This window comes from Centruroides sculpturatus, unplaced genomic scaffold (genome assembly GCF_000671375.1).
Source record: "Centruroides sculpturatus isolate CEXI.00-Female unplaced genomic scaffold, Cexi_2.0 scaffold608, whole genome shotgun sequence".
NCBI classification, from domain to species: Eukaryota; Metazoa; Arthropoda; class Arachnida; order Scorpiones; family Buthidae; genus Centruroides; species Centruroides sculpturatus.
In genome coordinates this window covers 35,358-46,538 of record NW_019384781.1, presented here as the reverse complement: position 1 = coordinate 46,538, position 11,181 = coordinate 35,358, and the positions used below count along the sequence as shown (strand labels likewise).

Below are 11,181 nucleotides of genomic sequence, written 5' to 3'. Positions count from 1 at the left end.
TTCGCTTCCAGAAGTATATATAATAGATTAGATATAACCTTACTTGGTTAAATACATCACTGACTGGGGGCGACTTCATCGCCCACGACCCTCAATGGCACTCAGCCAGCTAACGTAACACCCGGCGAGGTATATATATATAAATAACATCAACATAAAGCCCGATTGGTATACATATAAAACTTCCAAACGATCGCCTGAATAACGGGCTATAATATGGCTACTTAAAATGATTAGAACCAAAGCAATTTGTCTTAAGAGGTAAGCGTTAGGCGCCATCTCGTAACTAAATTAATAATTAAATAAATATANATATATATTTATTTTATTCATAGGTTACGACAATTCAATTTACATGGAAGGCAGGCAGCTCAGAAGCTGGCCCTCATCATTACTAACCAATTTGACTAGCTGGGGTTTGCCCAAACTTACTATCGTTGGGACGTGGCGACCGGGTCAGTGTTGTATTCACTGACGAGCAGGTCTTTTGTTCAACAAGTAGCAGAACCGTGTGGGTGCATTGCTTACCCTCCATCAGGTTTAACCCAGAATACGTGTGGCGCACCCAAAGAAGCGGTCGCTTCTCGTTAGGTGAGTTTTGAAATTTCGTGTTTTCGTGTATTTATATCATAAACTCTTTGAACATGACAACATATCGGCATGTTCATTTTATAAATTACAAGTTTATTGACTTTTTCTGTTTACAGGTGTATGGGGATAGATGATAGCTGCAGAACCCGGGGAGTTAGTCCGGATATACGGTCACCTCACCGCCGTACAATACATAGAGATCCTCGAGCCGACATTGAGGGCCGTCTATGACAAAGAACAGTCCTACTTCGTTCACAACCACTCCCCGGTACATACAGCCAGAGTGTGTACGCAGTGGATGGAAGAACAGCCACAGATCATAGACACGGGATGGCCAGGGAGAGGGACAGACCTCAACCCCATTGAAAACGTATGCGCTCAGCTCTGCTACGACCGCATTCGGGCAGCAACTCCCAATGAACTGTGGGAAATCGTCAGAGTTCGTTGGGAAAAGCTTTGTGAGGGCATACTTTGTCAAAATCTTGTGTCAAGTATGCCCGAGCGACTGAATGACGTCGTGGACACAGGGTTGGAATGCAGACGAGGATCTGACCCTCTCCCCTCCATCCGCGATTTTTATTTTTGTTTAAAATGTGTTAAGAAAACAGAAGTTTTTATCTTAATTCCGTCATTAGAAGGCTTCTTTCAAAATCATGCTTAGAAAAATGTATAGATTTTGATTATTGAAATAAATATTCATTAGAAATTTAAAAAAGTGTATATATTTATTTTGTTTTAATATGTCGAAAATGGCTCCCGAATGGCATCTTTCCCGGATAAACAACTTTAAAGAGGCAACTTTACGCTTGCCTCGTAGACATGCGCAAATTGCAGATCCGGTAGAGGTGACAGAGATAGGATTAACAACAGACAATTATATGCGACAGACACCTGTTTATTCAATAACGAATATGGCCCCAACCTGTCTCTATAGGGCAGGCATACTAATACACACGGTACTAAAAGTTCTTTATTTCATAAGAAAAGTCGGTATTAAACGTATAAAGTACGTGTTTTCAATAGTATTTGGTCGGTCATTTTTAACGAAAAATTTTATTTTATTAGTGCATCTTTTTATTTGATAATTTAAAAAAAAATTATAATAACTTTATCCATATTTAAATGTGTGAGATATTAAATGCAAAAGCTAGCGACAGTTCAAAGAACGTGTATACATTTCATATGTCAGTCTTGTAGTTTCAACGTTGTGAGACTAAAGCACTGTGAATTTTACAGTTTCCAACGAAAAAGAGTTTGTTTTTCGTTGTATTCTTTATCCAAAAAAAAAGAAAACAAGAATTATTTTCCTAACAATAAATTATATATATATATATATGTTAATTTCCACGTATTTCCCACACAGGAATAGTACGACATACATGTACCGTATTATAATTTTCTGGTGTAGAACAAATTAAACCTCTCAATACCTGTCATACTCTACAGCTAGAAAATCAGTTCTCAACCAGTGGTACACGTACTGCCAGGAATAAGCTACAATTTAAAACAGAAATTTCGAAGAGGTACAGTACAAGAATGAATGATTGAGATCTGATGAAGTAATCGCGTGAATGTTCTATGTAATTCGCAATGGGCTTCTAATTGCATAACAATGACCCACCCATGGCGGAGTATATAAAAAACATCGAACACAGGCTAACGGTGGCGGTTCGAGTCCTATCGATGGGCGGAATGCGTGGGATTTTCGAGGCTCGAGTCACGTGTGTAACGGGTGAATAGGGACCACATTCACGTAGAAACTATTTAGTGAAAGAGATCCTAGTTTTGAATTGTGGTAATTCTAACATTAACACCGAATAAAAATGAATATTTATAAATAAACCGTTTGTTTTCTAAATGAGTTTTATTGACCGATCGGAAATAAACAAGCATTTTAACGTTATCTTTATTTAAATTTCTGGAATTAAGTGAATACAGTGAATAATGTTTACATTAATAATATTTTATTCTTAGTAGCAATTAGCAGTTTTCGTGTATTATTTACGTATACATTCAACCATTCAATTGATTTTATAAAATACAAATATAAATTAATATTCACGATAAATGCAGTTACATACGAAACTGGTAAATTGAAAATATGTTTTATTCCATTCGTCGGATTTTCATTTCCACCGACTCTACTTGTATCAAGTTACCATTAACGAACCATATCATTCCACCGGCACACTTGTAGCTTTTATTGTTTCCATGAGGAGTTCTGTGATTATAACAGGATAGATATCGATTGAACCAATATCCGCCTAACTTCAATCTTGTGCAGATTTCCTTCCAGAATCCATTATCGTATGTGCTGAATCTATTGTTTTTAAAATGACTTAAAGAATCACCTGCAAAATAAAAAGTTGTTTTAATACCGTTCGTTCTGAAAACTAACGTATTTTAAATGTAAAATACATAAAGATCTCACCTATATTTCCTTCAACGAAGTTATCGAACATCAATTTGTCATCTTCGTCTTCGCTACCAACTTTAAAATTTGAATAAACGGCATAATAATCTCCAGATTCTTCAAATTTTACCATCTTAATTCTCAGCATGTAATTTCCTTGAGCCGTTAATGAATGTATTTTGTCCAGTCCTAAATAAAATATTTTTTTATTAATCGCTCAATTAGCAAACATTTTTTATATTTGTAAAGTATTTACCTAACCAAAATTCTTTGTTTAATTCGCCGAAACCTTGGCGGTAATCTTCCCAGTTTTTGTAAAAATAGTTAGCTGGTTTACCATAGTCTCCTCTTCTCTCGAACACCTTAAAATTATCGAAATTTTTTTGATCAGTCTTTGATTATAATTATGTTAAGAACAAAATAAAGCAGTCCACAAAATCGCTTAATTATACAAAATACTAATCTGCAATAGAGTGTTAGTGTGTACTGATGTGTCCAAATTAGTTTAGCCAAATTTATTTTGAAGTTATTATTATTACGTTAAAGAGAATTTAAGAGTCTTACTGTCCAGTCTCCTCCGTCTTTTTCCATGTCGCAGTACACGGGAAAAAGAGGTTCGTTTGTTCTTCCCCTCGGACACACTGTGTAAATTCCGGATTCCTCGATGCCGGATTCTTTTAATTCTTCGCAATCCATGGGTCTAATAACTGCATACAAAAGAGTTTAAGTAAATTATAAAGTCTTTTATAAATAAAGCGAACCGAGAATATCTTACCGTCATCGAGTAACGCATCCCTCTTGTGACAAAGCACCTGTGTCGAATACAGGAAGAGAATTACACCCAGACAATACAAGGCTCGTTAAGTGAAAGACTTGTTTGTTAATCTTTATATTTAAAAGCGGGAGGAAGTGAGTGTTAAATGTGTGCGAGAGATAAGAATTTTAATTATAATAACCGGAATGTTCGTAGGAAGTAAATATTAATGTATTTGAGACCAATTAGAAGTAATTAAAGTTTTCCGTTCTGTATAATCACAACGATAATCGCCACTTAAGTTCATAATTTATTACTTTTATTCGGAATTTTATTCCATTATATTCAATTTTTTTCTCACAACTAGCGTGAAATTTCAGAAAATTAATAAGATTAATACGTGTAAAAATCTAATAAATTTATGTACAAGAGGAAGTTCTGTTCACTGTGCTGGTCTTCAGTTTTAACACCTTTCTTTTATTTAAAACATCGCCTGACTTTTCGTCCAGTCTGAAAAATCCTATAAGAGTAATCAGTGCTTCCAAACCCTACGCTTTTTTATATTTGGGCTCGATTTTATTTCGTTGTCGAGAATAAGGACAGACGGATAGTGAAATGGTTGCAGACGGGCAGACGTACGACCGTGGGAACTTAGGTCTGTAGTTTGGAAATTGTAGCTCAATAATTACAAATACTTTCTAAACAAGCCAAAACCAAAGACAATGATGAAATTCCTAAAATCAAGAAATTCAATATATTCACGTGCAAAGCTTTCATCACAATGCAATTTGCTACCTAAAGAACAGGAATTTGACGAATTTCTTTACCGAGTTCGTGAAAGGACTCGATGACGTTAAAGATTTCGTCACTTTTCTTTAAAACCGGACCGGAAATTATATGATAAATTGAGAAACTTTTGTGAAATTCCAAACCGATATTATTCAATTGAATAAACACGAATTTATTTTTGACTTTAACTGAATCGATCCGATAAAATATCGAAAGAATTAATCGGAAACAGCCGAATAAGGAATCAATTAGGTAATTATATTAAGGAAATACTTATAATTACGTTCGATAAATATCGACTTAAAACGATCATTTTCTACAATCTTCTATCATAAATCTTTATTTCATTTTAAAATTTAAATATTTCTTGCTTACAATTGAAATTAAATAAGAATATTTTTTTAATTTACGCAAGTTGTTTTTACGACAGTCGCTTGTTTTAATTGAAGAATGGATAATTTCAGAATTAAGAAAGTGCCACACTCCGGAAGATGATAAGCGAGAGGAAAGCGCCTCATCCTCCTCTTCCACTTCCCTTCCAGTGATTCGGGTGCTTCCGAAAGATGTTGAGCGGAAGTCGCTTACACCCGACGGGAAACGTGAGGTTGTCAAATCTCCGAACGAAAGCGCCTCGTCTTCGGTCGATCACCTGGGATGACGATACCCGGAAGTTGCGAAATAGGACAAGCGGTCGCGCGAGGTAGGAGTCGTCGAAAGTAAGAAGCTTTGGTGGAATAAGCTTTTCTTTTTCAGCACAAGATAATCCTTTTCTCAGTCGACTTTACCAGGCGGAAAAGACCTTTTACTCGACTGCGACTTAACGGACTGGACCCAACTTTTCATTTAACTTGGATTCTTTTCTTTCCACTTCACGGACAGATACTACGGTGCCGGCCGAGGACTCGTTCTTCCACTTGGATTAAAGTAAAATCCACGGAACAACGACGATGTGACGACGAAATCATAAGACATTCTTATCATTGTTTCTCGAGTTTCTCGATTTTAAAGACTGTTGTCAAAACCAGAGATGTCCAATCCGCGGCCCAATTAATATTTTTATGCGGCCCACTGCACTCTAAATATACGACGTGAAATCAAAATAGCGCAATCTCCAGTAACAAAGAAATTTCAATCTTTTGCCACTACCAATAAGGGCACAAATGAAAAAAGCATAGAAAATAAATTAACTTGCTTTAATGTCCTTAACACTTATTTTATTCCAACGTAAACTTATCAGATTAATATGACTATTACACCGGAGTCTTGGGCTATTACCAAAAGGAGAAGTTTCTGATTAAGAACTCCTCCATTCGTTAATAGCCAACACACCGGTGTAATAGCCTTTCTCCAAATTCTTTTGTTGGTTTTTCCAAATTTTTCGTAATAAAACATCTCTTCTGCATCCGCGTTACACAAGTTCGACTTAGAGTAAAATTTAGCATACAGAATCGCTTCGTTCCGAAAAAGTTTCCGTTTACGCGGATTTCCGCTTTATACTTTCGTTTTACTTCGACTTTCAAGTCTGTTGCCCTTTCTTTTGTTCTTCACGCTTTTTCCCAATGAAATCGTGCTTTTTCTTTTCGCCATCTTGCACAAGGGATGAATAATAAAGTACTAATTCATGCACGAAATCTGTAGTGTTGATTGCACTTTGTCCACATTTCGTGTAGTAAATAAGGAAACGAGACTTACACTAGAAAACAGAATTCTTGCCACTAGAGAGCGTGTTATAAGCCTAAGCAATGGCTGAACACTATTGTATTAATTCGACAATTTACGAGATTATTGGCCTACTAAAACTTTTTATATTCGGAGTGAACGTAAACTGGTTTGCATTCTTCCTCGTAAACATTTACTTATAAACATTTCGACTTTAAATAATTAAAAACAAAATTGCCTTTTCTTAACTGGAGTGTTACGTCACAAATGCGGATGTAACCCGTACCGAGTGACGTTCCTTCCGCTTCCACTATACTCGTTCGAATGTCGGGTCGTAACTTACGGCGATTGATGTAATTTCATACGTTGTTTCGATGATGACATATGTTATTGTTACCGATTGAAATTTTCTCGTTGTCTAACAATGTTTGCGATGACGTTTGTGATGACGTACAATACACATACCAAAAAACAGTTCTACGTAATAAAGACATTCACTACTTACAGAAGGATCAGTCGTAAGATGACGAATTATTTATTTATTTGTTTAACAATTAAATGCAAACGATAAAAAAAGTAATTACCTATAAAAACTAAACATTTAAGTCTGTAAATGACCACATTTACTACAATTATTTCCTCGTCTTTTAAACTTCTTTCGTCTTCGGTTTTGTTTTAAAGTTTATTTTTCCGTGTTTTCCTTTATCAAACTTCAACATCCTTTTTTTCGTTGGTAAAATTTATTAATTTTAGATGCAAACTTTCGCAATTTATTTAAGTTTCTTACTCGAAGATTAATTTATTTTCATTTTTCAAATTTTCATAAATTAATTGACACGCCTTAGAGAAAAAATAATATTTTAATTTACAATATGAATTTATTTAAACGAACAACACACTTGTAACAAATGTGCAAAACAAACTTTTTATTAAAATGATATATTTATTTAACGTTAATCCGATATTGTTTCTATTATTACAACGGAAATAAACGAGGAGATTAAAAACTGTATACGTAATATTTCTGGCGGAAATGACGATTCGATGTCGCAGACGTCAGAATTTCAGTCTGTCAGAAGAAAGTAGTAACAGTACTAAATATGTAAATACGGTTTGACTATTATGTATTGTTCGTCGACTGTTTTTGACGCTCTTCGTGTCGAATGAATTAGAATTTTCGTCGGTCGAGATGAGGTTTGTTATCGTTTTGCAATTGCTATTTTTAGTGGTAAATTCTTGTCAAGACTTGGAAAAGTTGGGAAAATGTTTCTTGTACGTCATGGGGAGACAGCTGCTTCGAATCAAAGAACTTTTCCTCCGTTGAAATATTTAATCAAACATTAACCATCGAGTGCGGACAAAAAAACGATTGACTCTCGTTTGATGAGATGTTTGGACGTTACAAATGTACAAGAGATATTATTTAAAGATTGTTTTTTGTCCGGAGTTGACTTTGGAATATTCACGTTCGGACATCGAATCGAACACGCCAATATATGGTATCTATCAATCCTGTATGAAAATAACTTCTAAAGCGCTTCGTTTAATAAACTCCATCTCGTTGAAAGATTGCGTCGTTACCTCGCGAACAATCTTCCATCGATGCCACGAGGAAATATTGGAAAATATAACGATGGCAAGAATTTAACCCGAATAATAAAACAGATTTAAAAGAGAAATGTACCAAAATTTGCTCCGAAATTAGACTAGAACAACGAAAATCATTTATTGATACTACGTTAATAAGAATTATTTAGACACGTCACAATGCCGGGCTGCGAGTTTTAATTTAAAATATACGCTCTCCGTTTCAAATTAATAGTGACTCGGCCTCGTTCATTACTTTTAATTTAACAATAAAGTCGTGCCGCTCATTTATATAACCCTTCTCGAGGCAGAAAATATTTGAATCGAAGTAACGCGACTTCCGGTTTGCATCGGGCCTTTTTATATAGTTAATCGTGGCCCGAAGTTTTTATATCTGCTCTCGACTTTCATCCGCTTTCATCTTCCTCGCTCGAGATTAAGGAAGGTCGGACGGACGGACGAGTCTACAAGTTTTTCAACTTGCAGCTGAATAAAATCTGTAATTCGTAATAAAAAAGATTTAAACTTTTTAAACGCGATTTCAAATACTCTCAAGTTTTCGAAAATCATTCATTTACGTAAGAAATTCCGATCCTTTAACAGTGTTTATTTATTACTTTCCGGTTGTTTTATCGATGACGGAGGGAAATTATGACGATTCGGGAAAAATAACTTGGCCCCAAATTTTTACATTTTCGGGCTCAGAAAACCTCGAAACGTCGAGAAATGCAACAAAAGTCGGGGAGAAGTAATACCTGTATGTATGGATGTTACTGTGTGTGTGTGTGGCACAATATTATTCACCGTGTTCGAAGCTTAATAACCCCCGTACGTTTTGTCGAAGGTTTCTGAAATTTTGAAACGTTTTGTCCATTTATTAGAAGAATCGATGCTATAATTAAAAGTCGAAGGGTGGNCAAGTAAGGTTATATCTAATCTATTATATATACTTCTGGAAGCGAAGGCTTGCTCGGGGTCCGGGTAGCGTAACTGGTAGCGCACCGCATGGTAAGCGGAGGTTGCGGGTTCGAGCCCCGTCCCGGGCCAGTTCTTTTATTCCAGAAGGTTCTAAATTTAATTTAATTAATTATTTATTTATTTAATTATTAATTTAGTTACGAGATGGCGCCTAACGCTTACCTCTTAAGACAAATTGCTTTGGTTCTAATCATTTTAAGTAGCCATATTATAGCCCGTTATTCAGGCGATCGTTTGGAAGTTTAGCATGTGTATAGAGTTACAGACGATTGGCGAAGCATGACGCCATGCCATGACGTCATGTTGCAGACCTGCGATAGAGCGACGACCAGAGTACTGATTGGTTGGCCAGCGCACAGTCGACAACTATATAAAATCGACGTGGAAGGGGGAAGTTCAAATTTATCCAACCGAGATGTCGAAGCCACTTTGTAAGGAAATACTTTAGCTGATTGTGAAACACCCAGCAGAGGTGAAACGTTCAGGAGATTGCCGAATGCCTCAAGATATCAACGAGAAGGGTATGGCGCGACCTCAAGCTACATCGCGACACAGAGTCTGTGTCGCCATGGAAAGATCACAAAATTGAGCTGGATCTGTAGATAAGGTCAAGAGAAGGTTTGTAACATTTGTAGTACAATATTCCGATCTTCCAACGAAATTATCCCTATCGATGTAATGAATTTCCAGAAATACAACTTTATTAACTTGTTCTTGCGTATACAGAAATGTAGGAAGCAGGATAATATATATATTTATTTTATTCATAGGTTACGACAATTCAATTTACATGGAAGGCAGGCAGCTCAGAAGCTGGCCCTCATCATTACTAACCAATTTGACTAGCTGGGGTTTGCCCAAACTTACTATCGTTGGGACGTGGCGACCGGGTCAGTGTTGTATTCACTGACGAGCAGGTCTTTTGTTCAACAAGTAGCAGAACCGTGTGGGTGCATTGCTTACCCTCCATCAGGTTTAACCCAGAATACGTGTGGCGCACCCAAAGAAGCGGTCGCTTCTCGTTAGGTGAGTTTTGAAATTTCGTGTTTTCGTGTATTTATATCATAAACTCTTTGAACATGACAACATATCGGCATGTTCATTTTATAAATTACAAGTTTATTGACTTTTTCTGTTTACAGGTGTATGGGGATAGATGATAGCTGCAGAACCCGGGGAGTTAGTCCGGATATACGGTCACCTCACCGCCGTACAATACATAGAGATCCTCGAGCCGACATTGAGGGCCGTCTATGACAAAGAACAGTCCTACTTCGTTCACAACCACTCCCCGGTACATACAGCCAGAGTGTGTACGCAGTGGATGGAAGAACAGCCACAGATCATAGACACGGGATGGCCAGGGAGAGGGACAGACCTCAACCCCATTGAAAACGTATGCGCTCAGCTCTGCTACGACCGCATTCGGGCAGCAACTCCCAATGAACTGTGGGAAATCGTCAGAGTTCGTTGGGAAAAGCTTTGTGAGGGCATACTTTGTCAAAATCTTGTGTCAAGTATGCCCGAGCGACTGAATGACGTCGTGGACACAGGGTTGGAATGCAGACGAGGATCTGACCCTCTCCCCTCCATCCGCGATTTTTATTTTTGTTTAAAATGTGTTAAGAAAACAGAAGTTTTTATCTTAATTCCGTCATTAGAAGGCTTCTTTCAAAATCATGCTTAGAAAAATGTATAGATTTTGATTATTGAAATAAATATTCATTAGAAATTTAAAAAAGTGTATATATTTATTTTGTTTTAATATGTCGAAAATGGCTCCCGAATGGCATCTTTCCCGGATAAACAACTTTAAAGAGGCAACTTTACGCTTGCCTCGTAGACATGCGCAAATTGCAGATCCGGTAGAGGTGACAGAGATAGGATTAACAACAGACAATTATATGCGACAGACACCTGTTTATTCAATAACGAATATGGCCCCAACCTGTCTCTATAGGGCAGGCATACTAATACACACGGTACTAAAAGTTCTTTATTTCATAAGAAAAGTCGGTATTAAACGTATAAAGTACGTGTTTTCAATAGTATTTGGTCGGTCATTTTTAACGAAAAATTTTATTTTATTAGTGCATCTTTTTATTTGATAATTTAAAAAAAAATTATAATAACTTTATCCATATTTAAATGTGTGAGATATTAAATGCAAAAGCTAGCGACAGTTCAAAGAACGTGTATACATTTCATATGTCAGTCTTGTAGTTTCAACGTTGTGAGACTAAAGCACTGTGAATTTTACAGTTTCCAACGAAAAAGAGTTTGTTTTTCGTTGTATTCTTTATCCAAAAAAAAAGAAAACAAGAATTATTTTCCTAACAATAAATTATATATATATATATATGTTAATTTCCACGTATTTCCCACACAGGAATAGTACGACATACATGTA

At 36.3% G+C, this 11,181-nt stretch overlaps 1 protein-coding gene and 1 long non-coding RNA gene across 3 annotated transcripts; one reads left to right on the top strand and one right to left on the bottom strand.

Annotated features, from left to right (window-relative positions):
• Positions 1 to 2,819: 2,819 nt before the first annotated feature.
• On the bottom strand, positions 2,820 to 3,977 carry LOC111629180 (techylectin-5A-like). 2 transcript variants are annotated; one of them, XM_023373061.1, is made up of 5 exons: positions 3,780 to 3,977; positions 3,569 to 3,711; positions 3,261 to 3,366; positions 3,023 to 3,193; positions 2,820 to 2,929 (listed from the first exon to the last, which is right to left on the bottom strand). In XM_023373061.1, the coding sequence occupies exons 2-5, from the start codon at positions 3,698 to 3,700 to the stop codon at positions 2,862 to 2,864; spliced, it is 477 nt and encodes a 158-aa protein (XP_023228829.1). In that variant the 5' UTR covers positions 3,701 to 3,711; positions 3,780 to 3,977; the 3' UTR covers positions 2,820 to 2,861. The 2 variants fall into 2 exon arrangements, with proteins under 2 accessions (XP_023228829.1, XP_023228830.1); XM_023373062.1 differs by having other exon boundaries at positions 2,829 to 2,911; positions 3,780 to 3,976.
• Positions 3,978 to 8,812: 4,835 nt separating this feature from the next.
• Positions 8,813 to 10,551, top strand: LOC111629181. The gene is made up of 3 exons (XR_002757288.1): positions 8,813 to 9,389; positions 9,542 to 9,797; positions 9,914 to 10,551. It is a non-coding gene; the product is annotated as an uncharacterized LOC111629181 (long non-coding RNA).
• The last annotated feature ends 630 nt before the right edge of the window (positions 10,552 to 11,181 follow it).